Source organism: Choloepus didactylus, chromosome 13 (genome assembly GCF_015220235.1).
Source record: "Choloepus didactylus isolate mChoDid1 chromosome 13, mChoDid1.pri, whole genome shotgun sequence".
NCBI classification, from domain to species: Eukaryota; Metazoa; Chordata; class Mammalia; order Pilosa; family Megalonychidae; genus Choloepus; species Choloepus didactylus.
Window position 1 is genome coordinate 16,700,159 of NC_051319.1, and position 18,342 is coordinate 16,718,500.

The 18,342-nt window shown below is 38.8% G+C and overlaps 1 protein-coding gene across 1 annotated transcript in view; it reads left to right on the forward strand.

Annotated features, from left to right (window-relative positions):
* Positions 1 to 18,342, forward strand: part of THBS4 (thrombospondin 4) — a 44,198-nt gene that overhangs the window by 1,987 nt on the left and 23,869 nt on the right. The window contains exons 2-4 of the mRNA XM_037801955.1: positions 2,437 to 2,640; positions 14,780 to 15,027; positions 17,295 to 17,403. Coding sequence (XP_037657883.1) covers positions 2,437 to 2,640; positions 14,780 to 15,027; positions 17,295 to 17,403 — 561 coding nt within the window. The remainder of the gene's footprint in view (positions 1 to 2,436; positions 2,641 to 14,779; positions 15,028 to 17,294; positions 17,404 to 18,342) is intronic.

Below are 18,342 nucleotides of genomic sequence, written 5' to 3' on the forward strand. Positions count from 1 at the left end.
AGAAGCAAGTGGATTAGACCAACCATACAGAATGAACTACAGCAAGTTTAACTTGAGTCAAATTTTGATGTGGACATAGTCAAAGTAAGGATCAAGAATACGAAGAGTGGTTTAATGCAGTTCCCATGCCTTAAATGCACATCTCTTTTCTGGAGATGCCTTGTCCTGAATGCAACTTTCAAACATATTGCCCTCTTTTCCCTTTGCTCTCACTAGGGGAAATAGAAAATTCCAGCTCTCTGGATTTAAAAATTTTTATTTCCTTTTTGAAATATAGTAGGTGGCAGTCTTCATGTTTTGGGGATGTGGATCTTAAGAGGAAACACAATAGATATTCTGCTTTCCAACACTTCTAATATTAAATTTATTGTCATTTAAGTTCCTCAGGTACACGTGAAAAAATCAATATGGAAATAGTCTGAAGACAGATTGTCTCCGAAAACTAGTAGACATTCTTGATTAACTAGGTTTTTGCCCATTTGCTTTGTAACTTTTATTCATTTTTCTGTTATTACAAAAGCAATAACTGTTCATTATAGAAAATTGGATAAGCAAAAATAAAAGATAATATAGCCCAGAGATAGCCACAATTAATATTAACATTTTGCTGTGTATTTAAACCTTACCCACTCTTTCAAACCTTTGTCTATGCAAATATACCTTTCAAATGGGATCACATTATACATATAGCTTTACACTGTTTTTTTTTTTTTCCCACTTAATGTATCAGAAACATTCGTCCATGTCTGTAAGTATTCAGTTGCATTACCGTTTTTAATAGATTGTATTCCACTTTTGGGGAGGAGCAAAATTTATTTAACTAGGGCCCTTCTATAAGACACTTAAGTTGCTTCTAGTATTTTGATATTATCAATAACATTTTATTGAACAATCGCAGTACCAGAAGATGGTTTGGGGTGTCTTTAGCCCCCCCATAATTTTCATCAAGCCCTCCTTTCTTTGCCAAGGACAATTTATGTTTTCACAATAAAGTGCTATGCTAACAGACATTCACGTTTCTCACATCTTCCAATTAGATTGCTTCACCTAAGTCCTTCATAAACAGAAATTCTAGTAATTATTACCAGTGGTGGATATCCTTGAATCTAAATCACTTACCACATCATTCATTATTTCCTTAGGATAAATTCCTAAAAATGGAATTGCTAGCTCAAAGAGCATACAGATTTTGGAGCCTTTGATACTGTTATTTTATCTGTTTTCAAAAATGTTTGTACTAGTTTAAATCTTATCCAGCAGTGCACAAGGGTGCCTGTTTCCCTGCACCTTCACCAACAATTAGGTTTTATTGTATTTTTTGTTTTTTTAATTTGATGGTGGAAAATAACATCTTATTGTTTAAGTTAGCAATTCTTTCATCATTAAGCGTATGAACATTTATTTGTATATTTATTGGCCATTTAAAAAAATTTATAAACTGCCTCTTCATGTTCTTTGCCCATTTTTCTATTAGGATGCTTATCATTTTATTGATTTGTAGTTCTTCATAAACTGTGAATATTAACTTTTTAATAACCAGATTATTGTGTCTAGCAGACAGTTCTAGGTGCTAAAGTGCCTGAAGGCAGATTTGTTCAAACAGAATTCGCATAAAATAACAAAGATACTAAATAACTTTCAATGAATATTACTCAGATTTGGGTTTTATCTATAAATGATGTGACATATTCTCTCATGGCTTTCATAAATATTCAAAGTTTTTGAGAGAAAGTGTTTGCTTGATCAAAGGCAGCTTGTACAAATGCAAATTCTAGTTTTGTAGACCAACTCTGTCAGTCAGGGTACAGCCAAGAAATATAAAATACATCATTTTGGGTTTTTTCCCACATCAATATTTTTTAATGGAAAGATATCAGAGAACTATAAGTTACAAGGGGAACACTGAGGTATCACCAAGGTAGCAAATAGTTTTGTTGGCAATATATCTCCCACCACAACCATGCTTGCTGCTGCATTCCCTGTCATTTATCACTTACCAGGGAAGTAGAATTGGCCCTGGTCTCATTGGTATATAAGGGACTGCATGGCAGAAAGTCACTACTTGGGGATAAAGGAAAACAATGACTTTGGATGTCTCACCTCTTCCCTTGTACATTAAGCCTTCAATGTTTTTCCTAGCGGGCATTTTAAGCCACTTTTCCAGCCAAATCCAATTTTGTGTTTGCAAATGTAGTCTTCTCTTGAGGGCTATAACCCAGTGATGATTATTGCGTTATATTTCTTCTGGTTGAAATAACCAGCTGCTATGAAAGTGTTGAGGGAGAACTAGTGAGTTTTGCAATGTGGAAAAATGATCACAAGATTAGTTTATATTACTTTAACTGTAGCTAATTGTCTAATTATCCCCCTATGAAACATGTTTGCTCCAAAGTTAAATCTTTAACTGATTACCGCTTTCTCCCTGATTCTCCCTAGTCTTTGACCTTCTTCCATCCTCCAGTCAGAGGCTGAACCCAAGCATTCTGCAGCCAGTCCTGACAGACCCCACCCTGAATGAGATCTATGTAATCTTCACCTTCAAGCTTCAGACTAAAAGCTCAGCCACCCTCTTTGGCCTTTACTCTTCAACTGACAACAGCAAATATTTTGAATTTACAGTGATGGGACGCTTAAACAAAGGTAAGCAAATTTGCAAAAATCATTAACTTGAAAATTCCGTTTCCCTGTTCCAGGATGTTGGGGTCTACTTTCCTTAAGAGGGTGCCAGTGTACAGTTTATTCTCAACCACTGTTTGTTTCCATTTTCAATAGTACACAGGCATTCTTGATTAACTAGGTTTTTGCCCATTCTTTTCAAATCTGAAAGTCCTGAATTCTACTTATCATATATTTCCCATATAGGGAGGGGGACAATGTTGGGAGCAGGAATGAAGAACTGCTTCTGGCCAAGATGCCCTTTGACATTGTTCCACCCTTGTGTTATTCTGGACCCAATTATGGAAGGGACAGAACCCAGGGCAATTAGTCTACCACAACATTCTTATGTTCTCATGGAAGTACGTGGCTTAACAGACCTAACTCCTAGCTCTGTAAGCAACTAATAGAAGAATAAAATGAGCAGTTTCCTTTTCTACCTGTGTCACGTCAATATATAGAGGTATGTCACTTGTTTGATCCCTGTGTTGTCATCTGTTTTGCTGCCAAAGTGAGTTACTGTCCGGCGCCTTCTCGCTCGGTCCCACGCGTCCTGTCCTCGGCCGGCAAGGAGAACAGAGGGAAAGAGGGAGAGACACAGACAAACTGACACTTGAGGCACACAATGGCAGTGAATGCAAGCCTTTTACTGGAGCCAGGAAGAAAACTTTCTCTGTTACATATTCCACATGAGGCCCTACACCCCGTGGGAGAACAACCTCTATGCGGCCGTCAGGCACGGCTCCCTGTGGGCTGTCTCCCCGAGGCTAACCCGGGCAATTTCTTATATACAATAGTTACAGCCAATGTGCTGGTACTACGTAAGCGTGTACAATAGGCTAGCAGCAACCGCTGCCTCATGCGTCATATGCGGAAGCAGGATACAGGCGCCATCTTGGCTCAAACGATGGGCGGGGGCTACTCTAGAGCAGGTCGCGGCGTGTCCACCAGGCCCTAACCCGGAAAGCGGCTCCCCACAAGTTACTACAAGCACTAAGCAATGACTCCCAAAGAAAAAGGCCACTATTTTTCATCTATTTCCCCTCCACCCGCACCACGGGGACAACACCTGTTCCTGCTCATTGAGGAACGTGACAGATCCATGTTCGTGCTGTCTCATGCATTTAATAAAAATAGGTGGACTATTAAAAAGAAGTAAAAAGTAGGAGGACTGCTCCTTCTGGCTAGATTTTATATTTATTTCATTTTACTTCAGAAAGTAGACATTTCTAGTTCTTCAGACTCTCAGATATTAATGGTGATTAAACACTTAAATCTGCAGGCACAAGGAGTTGAAAGAAAGTCCTAATTCTTAGCCTTCATGGAACTGTAGTTTTGAAAATAAGAAGGAATGGGGCTTCATCCCCCTTTTATTTTTGTCTAGTTCTGACCCTCACTGGAGTGAGGTTTCGGATAATGAAGGGAATCTGGCGACATGGTCAGCAAATGATTCAACCATTCATGCCCACTTTTCCCCATCTTCAGCCCTGACAGGAGATCACTTAGCCCATCTCTCTGCCTCAAATCTGAAAGTCCCATTTTGACACACATCCATTGAAGGAACTCAGCTACTCAGTTTGTAATGAATTGATATCATTCTTCATCTAATGATCAGCAGCTTCTCAGTAAACTGCCTATTTTAGGTGCATTATTCTTTTAGCTCATTCAGTTTAGTGGCTAGAAGGCCCTCTGCAGGATGAGAACCTCTGTTTTTGCCCTCACTGAATCTTGCTCCCTATTTTTAAATTGTTTTTTATGTGTGAACCCATTGTGGCATGTCTGTGCTGCCTGGAAACAGAGGAAGCAGCTTTCTTTGAACTGACTCTTTTTGTTTTTGTAAGCAGAGACCACACCAGATAGGTGGACAGGTAGTAGACAGGGAAGGAAGTTGTTAAGGCGTTTCCTCTGAAGAATCACCAGTTACCTGACTCCGCTATAATGTCAGCTGATCTCCATGTTAGAGGAGAAGATGAAAGGGTCAATGAACACTTCTCCACTCTCCAACTCCTAGAGAAAACAAACAGATCCTTAAAATTTGGGAAAAAAAATAATCTGAAAGAATCCAGAAATCAAAATTCTCAAAAGACAAAGGAATTTATACCAGTATTAGCACTTGGAGAGTTGAAGAATGTGGCATAGGGAAGAAATTTCACTGGAGCAATAGGAAAAGTACAAAGATTTTCCATAGCTGATGAATCTGAATGTTCTGGGAAGCAACAGCAGTCTATTCTGACTGAAACAATAAGGAGAAGTCATTGGCTCCATTTGGTCCAAGGAAAAGAAAACAGCATGGGGCTCTGACGCCCCGTTGAGGTATTCTGCGGTGGCCATGCAGACCTGGCATAATTTATGGAGGGTGGAGGAAGAATTATCTTCCTGGAGAGTGATCCCCAGACATTATTCAACTTTCCAAGGTTCAGCTGATGTCCTATTCTGTTGATTTGAATGGAAAACAGTGAAACAGCCAGAAGAAATCAAGATGTCTCTCTATGGACTTAAAAGACCTGAATAGGGAATAGAAAGCATCCTCTTCTACATTAAAAGCCATGATTTGAGAGAGTAGGAGTATGACTACACAGATAATACCAAAAAGCAGGATTTGGTTGCCCTGGATGAGCTCCTGGAACAAACTACTAAAACGTAGCTCTTGTAGATTGCGGAGAATGAATTTGCCACTGAGCTCTCTGCTGCTGTTCTCACACTCCCCAAGTCACTCTACATGTGTGCTTTTGTTACCATTCCCATAGCATAACTTGGATCAAGTCATAGCTGACTCCAGAGACCTTCAGTAGTTTCCCCATTCCAAACTGAATAAAGTGAAAAACCTCAGCTGAGCATTCAGCACTTTCCGCTGTTTGACCTCAACCAACCTTTCCAATTTATCCCTCCTTCCAATCCCACAGGCAGCCTGTGCTCCAAGAACATGGACTAGCTACCTTTCCCTGGACCCACACAGGCTGTCCCTCCTTCTCCATCCTTTTTCTCTTCCCTCTGCTATACCTTGGTATATGTCATGTGCCATCCCCACATCCCAAAGTCCTACACATTCAAGATCCATCTCAAATTCCTTTTGACACCTTTCTTTATGTGACTTTGTGTGTCTTAATATTGGTTTGCCTTAGGTCTTCTCTCTAATAGGTTGTAAGCGTCCTCAAGATAGGGACTGAATATACCTTAACTCACCTTTGCATCTACTGCAGCACTTAACACAGTACGTAGAAGTAGCTCATGGACAGACTGAACATAATAAATGAAGGCCAAGAAGAGTAGCCTTGTTTATTAAGGAAGATATACACCACTGTGTAAATTCTGGACATCCAATGCCTGGCACATAGTAGGTGCTTAAAAAAGTTTTTTGAATAAATGTTGAGGACCATTTGAATGAGTGCATAAAGAGAAATACAGATAGTATTTCTGATAAAAAAAGATCTATCAAATTATTAGTAGTAATCCTGGTAGAAATAAGCATTCCACAGAAACTCCCTGGCTGAAGACCAGGATAGAAAACAAGGTTGGTGCTTTTTCTTGTATTTGTCTTAGAGACAACTTTCCGGTCAGCATCCTAAAAAATTTATCAACTGTGTCATCAAGAATATATCTCTGGGGGGATGTGAAAGGAAATGAAATAAGCTTCAGTGGCAGAGAGATTCCAAAACGAGCCGAGAGATCACTCTGGTGGGCACTCTTACGCACACTTTAGACAACCTTTTTTAAGTTCTAAAGAATTGGGGTAGCTGGTGGTGGATACCTGAAACTATTAAACTACAACCCAGAACCCATGAATCTCGAAGACAGTTGTATAAAAATGTAGCTTATGAGGGGTGACAGTGGGATTGGGAATGCCATAAGGACCAAACTCCACTTTGTCTAGTTTATGGATGGATGTGTAGAAAAGTAGGGGAAGCAAACAAACAGACAAAGGTTCCCAGTGTTCTTTTTTACTTCAATTGCTGTTTTTCACTCTAATTATTATTCTTGTTATTTTTGTGTGTGTGCTAATGAAGGTGTCAGGGATTGATTTAGGTGATGAATGTACAACTATGTAATGGTACTGTAAACAATCGAAAGTACAATTTGTTTTGTATGACTGCGTGGTATGTGAATATATCTCAATAAAATGATGATTAAAAAAAAAAAAAAAAAGAATATATCTCTGAATTGCTTAGCCTCAGCTTCACTGTCTCTAAAGTGGAGATGATACTAGCTGCTTCATAGGTTTATTTCAAGAACTGAATTATTTAAGGTATGATTACTTTTTCTAGACTGTGAAGCTCAATAAAATTTCATGTTCTTGTATTATATAGTAGTGACAAGAGATGTCTGTTATTGGGACAGCTGTCTGCCAAAGATAATTGTTTGGTCAACTCTTGGCTTGTCTTGATGACATCTTCACTTTTCAGGAAAAGGAAACAAGAACTACTCCTTTGATCTTAATTTGGTCACCATCGAAGAATGACTTGGTGCTGTGGAAATGAGGGGAACCTCAGGAATTTACAGTAATGAAATCCCCAGTAATAGAGAGAGTCAGTCAAGCTCTGTAGCCTGAGGATGGGAGATGTCAAGTAATTCAGGGTAGTGGTTCTGAAGCTTGCAGGCTAAAGAGAAATACAGCATGAGAGAGATAGGAGAGTTTAAATATTAGAATTCTAGACCCAATAATGAAGGGGGGAAAGGAGGGTCTTCAAAAATTAATGAATAGTATTTATAGAGCCCTTACAGTGTACCAGGGCTGTGCTATATGCCCAATACTAATTTTCCCTTTTAACTTTCACATTGTTTTTATGAAATGCTCTCGAGTAAATGCAAATCCAAAGGGGTCATGTGCAGAAGATGGAAGGAAGAATTTAAAAACTTGACACAAAACTATAATAACTAGGAATGAAGGCTGAAACCTAATTGAATCAAAACTGGCCAATCACACATAAGATAATAAAAGGTATGTTTTCAGCTATGTTCAGAAAAGGAAAGAATAAGGAAGGAATAAATCCGCTGCCTGGAATGGTAATGAAAGATTAACATATCGATAGAGCTACATTGTAACTACTAAGCTCTTTTGTTTCTGTCTCACTCATCAAGGGCAATATTCTTCAAATTGTCAAGAAAGGACAAAGCATGACTAAAAGAAAAAGCAAAAACAAGCCAAATGAGGAGATAGCAGGGAAACATCCAATCTCCTTTGTGAGTTTAATTGTCCAAATCCAGATAAATTATATTTTGGGGTACTTGGTGAAGAAAGTGATAATGCAGCCTCTATCAGTAGCATTTAGAAATCACAGAGAACAGAAAGGTTCTAAAAGACTGGGGACAGGCAAGTAGTTCTATTTTTATAAAGAAGGGAAATGTGAATTCTGAAAACTACAGGCCAGTGGGTTATTAGTATTCATGTATTTTGGGATCCCCTAGAAAAGAAAGCTATGATTATTTGCAGGCAAATTGGATTTACTAAGAATAAGTCATACCAAACTCACTTTTTTTTTTTTCAGTGAATTTCCTAAACTGTTAGACCAAAAGGAAGCTGTGAACATAACATATCTTGACTTGAGAAAAGAGTTGTATGAAGTCATTCATACCTTTTATAATGATATATAAAAGAATGAGCTAGATTATATTGCTGTTAGGGGTTGATAAGTCACTTTATATCAAAGTATCTAGTTATTTTTTACAAGGCTGTATTTGGGGCATTGAACTGTTCAACATATCAGTGACTTAGGTGAGGGCATAGACAGTATTTTATCATTTTTGCAACTGGCACTAAGCTAGAAGAAATTGAACATGTCAGATGTTATCAAGGATCGCAAGGTCTTACCAGGCTGCCACAAAGGGCCACAATGAATCAGGTGAAATTTAACAAGAATAAATGTAAATCTTTCTCTTATGAGGAAAGATAAATTGCAGAAGTACTGAATGCGGGAAATCTATCCTAGGAGTCCTATCAAAGTAAGAAGCAATCAGTGTTTAGCATAGTGCCTGATACATACTAGGTTCTAAAAAATGTTTGCCAAATGAATGAATGAATGCATGAAAATAGAGACTGCGATGCACCTGTTTTTTTAAAAGTTCCTTAAATTTTAGGCTTCATTAATACATATATGTGACCAAACTAAAGGAGATAATAGTCTCACTAAACTTTTAATCGTAGGGACCGTATCTAGAAGACTCTGTCTAGTCCCGGACGTGTTTCACAGGGACACTATCAACTCAGAGATTATCCTGAAGAGAGTCTCCAAAATAGCCCCTGTCTGGGTCCTATTTTTTACCACATCACAAATCAAAAAGTTAAAGGAACTGGAGAACTAAAGGAGCCAGACAGAAGACATGAGAGATATGAAAGTTGCCTTAAGATATTTGAAGAATGTCATTTGCAATGAGGAGCAGACAAAATTTGTCTGTAACTCTGAAAAATAAAATTAGGCCATTGGTGAAAATCAAAGGAAACAGATATTGGCTTCGTACTAGGAAAATGCTTTGCAGCTCTCTGCTGTAATGTGACCTTGGGATTCTGTGCATACTCACAGCTTCCTCACCTACCAGTTAGTTGTGTAAAATGACGAGTTTAAGAATTTTTCAAATATAAAACCCTCTACAGATGTTTAATATTATTGCTGTGTTTCCCCTCTGAATGGTTTCTTTTCATTATGAGTGTGTGTGTGCACGTGCATGTGTGCATGTGTCTGTATTCTGTAAATTTTACATTTGTTCAAACCACCATAAAAAGATTTTGAAACACATGGACAGTACTTATCACAGCTAGGAGTCACCCAGCGTACTTTCAGGAAAAGCAATTTGATGATTTACATTCTATATGTATTTCCAAAGCACTCAGGCTACAAAGACCTAATGTATAGGGCATTTAGATAAATAAGCAAGGCAAAAAGAATATCCATCACAAGAGACATTAATAGCAAGAAAGCATTTTTTTTTAATGTACAGTTATTTTAAAAGAAGAGGAAATGTTGACAGTGATGGCTTTCGTCATATATTTAAAAGTGCCAAAGAGCAAGGTCATTTGCCAAGCAAAGCAGAAAGCTCTGGACTACCTTCCCAAGTTTGCTGCCCTCAAGCCAGCCTACTCTGAACTCCTTTAGCCCAAACAGACAAAATATTATCATTTGCAGGTCTTTAAAGCTGGCACCTGACATTCGACATACAATATTTTTGACTACCAGGTCCATTTTTCAAAACCACATTTTGAAAATTCTTTTCTGAGATAGCAACTTTTCAAATCTTCATTGCTTGGGTTTGCTTTTTCATCTCCTGCCAGTCACTGAAATCATATATACATGGTCTGGGCTAGTTGGTTCCTGTATTGAATTGGTATCCAGGCATGGAAATGTAGCTTTGGGACAGGGCCATAAAATCAGGCCCCAAATTATCAAGGACACAAAATGCTAAGGTCAGAGGAAAAGGATTTACATAAATAAACCAATAGAAATTGCATCCACATTTTTTAAAAAGATAAAATTTGGGGTAACAAAAATCAGAGTTGACACCTGAAAACTATTTTAACTACTTTTTTTTTTCATTCAATAAGTAGTTGCATTTGGTAGTGTCAGATGCTAACAAACTATGGGAAAATTGGTAAGAAGTAGATTCTTGATTCCAGGAGCTTATGTTCTAGTAGGGAAGATAAGAAATAAACACAAATAAATACACTAATACCTACATTTGTATTGCAGTTTATAGTTTTACATTGAAAAGTACACCTAGAAAAGAACTGAGAAGGTGTTATGGAAACATGAATGAGAGAGAAAACTTTCAACTGCAGGGAACAAGGAAGATTTCAGGGAGGAGGTTGCATTTGAGCTGGATCTTTGCTACAGAAATGTAGTGATGAAGGAGCAGGAGAGCAATGAAGACGGGGAGAATATTCTGCACAGAAAGAAAATGATAGGGAGACTGAAGAAATTTAGAGAGGCATGAAAACATAGAACAGGGTAATTGAGATGGCTGGAAGGTTGGGGCCAGTCCTCCAATAAGGAGCTTGGACATTATTTAGGAGGCACCAGGGAACTGTTGTAGGATTTCATTTGCTTGCTTCTGTGCTTGCTCTGATAAGGCAGTAACTTGATCGGAGCAGTTCTTTAGGAAGCTCAATCTATCAGTCTGAAGAAACTGACAGTGCACGCAGGAAGAAGAGACCTTTGGTAGGCAGGAGAGTCAGGATCAGGTAGAGGAACACAGAGTGGAACAGAATAGAGGATGCCCACCTCCAGCCTGCAGTTTCCATCAGAGGTGCACTGAGTGTTTTATACTAGCCTTGCAAGATAACCAGGCCCAAGTCACCAAGCAAACTTGTTTCGACGGGTGGAGAGTGCAAAGCAAGCGTAAGAACTGAATGTGCTGCAGCTGAAGAAACAGAGTTGGGCCCAGCGACTGTTTTCCTGGTATGGTGCTCCCCTGGGTGGTGACCGGACAGAGGTGTGGTGGAGCCGGGGAAGACCGCTCCTCCCAGCTTCAGGGCGCTGGCTTTGTGCGCCTCTCGGGCAGTGCGCAATGACTGTCTTACTCTGTGTGCTGTCAGCCTCTTGGCTTTGTTTCCTCTGCTATGTGAGTGTGTGTTGGGCTAAAATAGGGTGAGGTGAGGGTTGGGAAAGGGAGGCTGGAGAGAGGAAGGGGATCCATTCCTGATCTCTCCCCCACCCCAATGGTGCTTCCTCTGTGGAAGGTCAGAGCAGTTCCCACCCAGCGGGCTGGAGGCTCCTGGGGCAGAGCTTTCGGCCATTTCCTGACTCCATAGACTGAGGTGAAAACGTTGTGTTTCCTTAGCAGGCGCCTGTCTGCCCTCTGGGGTGGTCTTACTGCTCTGAAGATGAAATACGTATAGAAGCACTGAAGTTAGGAATTTGCAATAAAAAAGAAAAACAAAAAATGAAGGCCAAAAGAGAAATGAGAATTATTGGATCAAGGTGCTTGGTAATTTTTCTGCTAACAGATGTTGTGAAAATGGAAGTTTCCATAATGCTTTTCTTCCTTTTTTCTCCTCTTGCCACTGTCACAGATATAAGAGCATGAGGAATTTGTCATTTTGATACTGCATTGCAACAAAAAGCAAAGCAGAAGTACAGAATCCCCTTAAATGAGGGTATGAATACAATAAGAGGTTTTTGCTGTATGGAGTAAAATGTTGAGTTGCCATTTTCAAAACATTTTTATTTTGTATATGATAAGCTTTAAATGCAATCATTTGAACTTTCTTTGGAAGTTCATGTTTACAATGTTTAATGTGCACCTGCTATGTATAGCGTAGTCCGCTGGGCACTATTTATAAAATTAAACTCAGCTATTCAGTTATGAAAATAAACCATGGCCCACATGCCCTGTGAAAGCCTGTTAAAAGCAGGCAATGGGCCCAAGAAAATATGTTTCTTTTGAATTTCATGGAAATTTGAGTTTATGGAGGAAAACCAAGAGTATTTGTTTTAAACCACAGGTATTCTCTTAAACTGTTAATATGGGGAGGAGAAAGAGGTGGCCATGACTAGGATAAAGAGAAATTGAGTAAATGTGTGTATGACCTAATTCAAGTTTGCTGGTCCAATTGGTATTTTTATTGGCCTGTAAAAATTCCAGATATATGCAAAACTTTTCTAAATAGGAAAGGAATGGAACTTTTTAAAAATTTAATTACTGCCTCTGTTTGGGCTCAAATTCCCCCTTACCTTGCATAGTATATATGCCTCCAATTTCCAGCCACGCAGTGACAATTGCAAATTCTCAGCAATCAGTATTAGATAAAAGGGTAAACATTCTGTTGCATACAGCAGTTTGAAATACCTCAAGAGTGTCTACTCATGTCTCCCTTCCACCTTCCCACTTTTTTTCTTTTGCTTCATACCACATTTATTGAATCCTACCAATACTTTACTCAAGGAAACATGCTATGTACTATATTCATAGAAATGCCTTCGAGCTAGTCTGTCTTGCCAGGTCTTACCAATTCTTTTCTCTCTGTAAGCAAGTGGTGGTCACCACATGGATGGAAGAGAAAATCTCCTGTCTGACCCCTCCTTAACATTTCTCTACACCACAGAACCAGATGCCAAGTGGGCATTCTCCAAACCAATGGAAAAGCAAATCTAGTCAGAGTTTAGAAGGAATGCAGAAATGAACCTAGAAAGCCTGATGTGGGGAAAGAGTTAAAATATATCCTTAAAGTTTCATTAGTAGTGATTTTTTAATTTTTTTAATCTTTAAGTTTTTTTTTTTTTTTTTTTTTTTTTTTGCGCTACTACAACACAAACGAGTATTTCTGGCTAGCTAGGCAATGGCAGCGCCAATTGGCGTTTACACTCTACAAAAAAAGCTACCCGAGATGATGGTCTGAGTTACTTGACACAAATCATACAGATTAACAGCAACACAGTGTATGACTCTTTTCTTTTTTACTTTTTGTGTTGCATATATCATGCACGTTTCTTGTAGAAATATGAGCTAATGAAGATGAGCAAGAAGGAAAAAAAGCACACATCATCCAAGCACCTAGAAATTATCATATTAATGTTGATATATTTCCTTCTATTGTTCCATATACGTGTGTGTCCATTTTATATGTACATACATATATATATGATATGTACATATATGCATAAACATGCATACACATATTTTTTATGAATGAAACTATACTGATTTATAATCTTTTCTCACTTAACAAAATACTGGGATTGTGTTATCGTATTTTCAATGTTTTATTTTTATTTATTGTATTTATTTATATTTTATGTTTGTTCCATAATTTAGGTAGTTATACCTCTCCTTTTAGACAAATATGTTGTGCCAGATATTTGCTATAATACATATTTCTGTAATGAACATTCTTATCTATACATCTTAGTGCTTCCTTAAAAAATGTCCTTAGTTTCAGTTCATACAAGGGACATTGCTGGATCTTTACATGTTCAAGTTTCTGATACAAATCACCAAGTTACCCTCCAGCAAAGTCCTACCGCTATACCTCCCACTAGAGGTATGTGGAGGCTTTTCCACCCCAGGGTAGTCGAAGGCTTTGACTCAGAGCTTTGGAGCTGGGATGATGTGTTTAGTACCTGAGTTATCCAGCAACATTCACAATCAACCTTCCTACCTTGTTCCTGGGATTGTTTCTGATGATGAATTTGGGGTCATGAGTGGTACCTTGGGGTAGACCTGGAGATGTTTTTGGTAGACTCACTTAGACCTTGTGAGCAAGTACTTTGGTCTTTATAGCAAGCCTTGGTCAACAGGCTTCATTCATAAAGGGTCAGCATCCAGGAACAGATTTTCACTTCAGGTCTCAATATATTCAGGACAATAATGGAACCAGAATTTTTTAATTCATATGAATTTTCATTTAGTGAGCCTAAGAAAATAAATGGTTAGTTATCTGCCTAGAAAAACAAACAGAAAATAAGGTATTGAATTTCCCTTCTAGTCCTTCTTTTGCAACCATGGATACCTTGTATTTTCTAACTGAGCATCGCTAAATTTGGGGATGGCTTGCTGAGGAACAACATGACACTTAATTCGACATATGCTTACAAAGGGCCTGCCCGTGCCTAGCATTCTTTTAGTGTTGGAATAAACCAGCACTGGCTTTGAGCACAGCTTCAAATTCTAGTCCTGCCACTCACTGTCTTCAAGCAAGTTCCTTCACCGATCTGAGCTTCACTTTCCTCATCTGTAGTGAGTCCAATCTCATAGGGTTGTGACAAGTGGGAATTCAGTATTTAAAGCAAGGAAGAACAGCAGCCAACCCCAAGCTGGTGCTCAGGAAATGGTGAATGAATTAATGAAGTTGTGCCCTCAGGAGCTTATGATCTACTTTTACTTGACTTTTGAGGGGGTTCTGCTTGCTTATTGTACTTATTCCTATCTGAAATGATTTAGTTTGTTTTTTAATTTGCTGCTATTGTTTGTTTCTCCATCAGCATAAAATGTCCTCCATGATGGGGAGAGGGTCCTTTCACCACTGCATTGCCAGTGCCTAGAACAGTGCCTGGCACACAGAAGATACTGATTCAACATTTGTAGTAACAACTTGCTCACATTCTTTCCGGTGATACAGCCTTGTGAGCAAGAGGCTGTTCAGGACAGTATCCCCAACCTTGCCTTATCACACCCATCCTTGGTCTGTGCTTGATTCCAGCCGTCCTCCGTTACTTGAAGAATGATGGGAAGATTCATTTGGTGGTTTTCAACAACCTGCACGTATCTGATGGACGGCGGCACAGGATCCTCCTAAGACTGACCAATTTTCTGCAGAGGGCTGTCTCTGTAGAACTCTACCTGGACTGCACCCAAGTAGATTCCATTCACAATCTCCCCAGAGCCTTTTCTAGCCTCTCCCGCAGTCCTGGGTCCATTGAATTGAGGACTTTCCAGAGGAAGGCACAGGTAGGAACTAACAAGACCATTATCTGAAGTAGAGAGGTGGGCTGCCAAGACTGCCAGCACAGGAGAGTTTGCTGAGGAAATATGTTGGCTCATGGAATGCCTGTTCCCCTCTGAAGGCCAGTGGTCTTAACTCTGTCTGCATGTTAGAATTACCTGGGCAACTGAAAAACAAGACTTTCACAGGGCCCAAACAAGACCAATTGAATCAGGGGCTTTGGCATCAGGTTATTGAAATACTGATTCTAATGTGAAGCCAAAGTTGAGACCTTTGCTTTAGGGGATAAATAGACTCTTTGGATACAATTGTAAAGTGGGAAAACAATAGCAAAAATAGAAATAGCTATCTTAGAGTGATAGGGTCATCTATTTTATAGAGTTTCAATTATTCTGTAATGTTATATTTTTAATGAAAATAAAAAAGAATGTCTAGAAACTGTCTAGCACTAGGGACAATATTTTTCATGGATCTTGTTAGAACGGTCACTAGCAAAAAAGGAATTTATTGCCAGCTTAGTTCTCAAAAAGTCCCATCCCCCTGTCTTCTGTTTCATATTATGTTGTTATTTTTTTTTCATTATATCATTGTACCTCCTGTAGAAATTGCAACATACATTTCTTTTAGATTTTTGTGCTGGGAAATGCTTTCTTTCCTATAAAGAATTAGTATTCTCTGTCCTTTTTTCAATAATTATAACTATAATCGATCATAGTTCCTGAATTTCATCTGCAACCAAAGTCAATGCCAATCTTAGAAACCATATTCATCTGTTATGGCCAGTAATATTGTTGTCTTCTCTCTCTTAATCCTCATTTATCACATCCATTTTATTATTTCATCATATGTGTTTTAGTTACAAGCTACTCTGAGCCCTTTGTACAAGGAGGCAGGGTATAAGCAATAATTTCCATTACAACTAGGAATGGATGAGAAAGTTTAGATAATAATAGAAAAACTATTGATCTTATCCTGGAATTCTGTGCTTGAACAAGAACAAGAATTTTTAAGCAGAGATCCCAAGAAAACTCAAATCCAAGATTTTTGCTTGTATTGTTTGTTTGTTTTTTTTTTTTGTTTGTTTTTGCAGGTTCCCATACATATGGGGAAACATTAAGGAATAGAGAGATACACCAGGCCTTATTTCAGGGTCCCTATACCAGCCCAAGTAATCAGAATGACAGTCAGAAATTGTGTCCCTGACCATTTCATAAATTAGTGTCCACCATCAAATAAGTCAATTTCTAAAAGCCAAGAGCCGGTCATGAAAGGTCATCAGAAACTGTAATCACTGGAATTCCCTCAAAAGCTCTACTTTCTTTGACTTTCAGTAGGGACCATAGCAACTTTGTCTTTATAGTCACCTACACATTCATTTAATCACTCAACTAGTCAGCAAATATATAAGCGCTGACTATGTGTTGGACACGTGCTAGGCATTAGGGAGACAGTGGGGCAGTATGTGGGCAAAAAGGAGTCACTGGTTGAACACCCCAGTCTTGGTCTTGCCTCCATGGAGCTCACAGTCCGATGTCCAACCCAACATCTGTTACAAAACACACACTGCCTAAATCTTAACATAGTTAAATGGAAAAGTAGAATTCCTCTGAAAATGCTTATCAGCATGCTCATTTCTAAAATGAGTATGATAACTTCATGAGCTGTTATGTATACTTTTCCTGTCATGTATATCTATAATAAAAATGAGTATAATTTACAAAATTAAGGGGTGAGGAAATTGACTTTCTGACTAATGACGAGTGATTGCTATTCACCAGTAATGTAAATTATGGTCCCAACTACTTAATCATCATAGAATATATTGTTTATTAGTTTCATAATTCAAGAAAACCAGAGACTTTACTAAAATCTAGAGCCAAAACATCCTAAAAACAATACTGCTTAAAATTAGGATCTGTATCTTCATTTCAGTCTAAACACCATAAATTTCAGGCAATTCACCAGGTAATTTCTGCTGCAAAATAACATTTACCATGAAAGAAAACAGCCTTTCCTCTTGTCAGTCATTTTGATGAACTCTCAGGCCAAGTTAGATGCCAGCATATTCCCAAGTTACTAGTTACTTCCGTATTTGCTTCAATGGAAAGGATAGGACTGGCAGGCTTTAGGAAAAATGTGAACCCACGAAATTATATAAGATTTCAGAGTCCAAGTATCCATGGCTACCACACTATGAAAATTATGTGGGTCTGGAAGTACATTGGCTTTTGAATGGTGTCACAATATTTGGTATGAATGTGATTTCTTCCAGAACGTCTTAGAAGAACTGAAGCTGGTGGTGAGAGGCTCCCTGATCCAGGCGGCCAGCCTGCAAGACTGCTTCCTGCAGCAGAGTGAGCCGCAGGCCACCATGAGCTCAGGTGGGGGATCTGGGGCAGTTTGCACACCTTCAGCAACACAGTCAAGCTCCACGGTCTCCAAATGGGCTGGGTCCCATCACCAAAAGGCAGGCTGTCAGCAGGACAGCTCGACAGGATATATTTACAGAAATCAAGCTCCCATGCCAAAGTCCAGGGCAAGGAATACTTGTGTTGCAAGTTTATTTTTAGAACTCACAGGAATTTGGACTCACTAGCCAGTAGCATCTTATCATGATCATTACTTTTTAGAGCAATTAGACAGATTACCCCTGACAGAGAAAAAGGCGGTGGATTCTCTGCCCAATGCGCTCAAATTCCTGAGACACCAGAGTTTCAAAGAGAAAGAGTTTATTGCTAGGCACAAAGCTGGAGATCAGATGGCCTATCAGCCTAAAATTCTGCCTAGGGAGTTCAAGGTTTTTATGGCTTCTAACAAGTGGAGATGAAGTCATTACAATTTCAATAACAAGTATAAGCATAAAGGAAGAGAGACAGAGTTATCATCATTTCAATAGCAGGTATAGGCAGAAACAATTTACAAATGGAAAGTAGCGAAACTGTGCTGGAGCCAGTTCATGGTTGGTTCTGAGCTGATGAGCTGATGGAGTTCCTCCATTAGCATTAGGGGGTTTGCCCTTAGAAGTTTCTAAAGTTAAAACAAACAAACAAACAAGTGGGTAAAGGGATTACCAGCTTTTACAATCAGAAAGGCACAAGATACACAATCACTATCAGAGATCAGGGCAGCAGACCACAGTACAGAGATTTGAGGTATTTCCCTCTGTCTACTCCAATATACCAGAAAGAAAAAAAGAACACTTATATAATGATTCAGTAATCATAATCATTTATTAAATCCTAACTTCTCGGTTACACCCCCAGTTAAATTCAGATGCTCTGGGTTTTTACATCATCTTGTCATGTTAATTCTTTGGACAA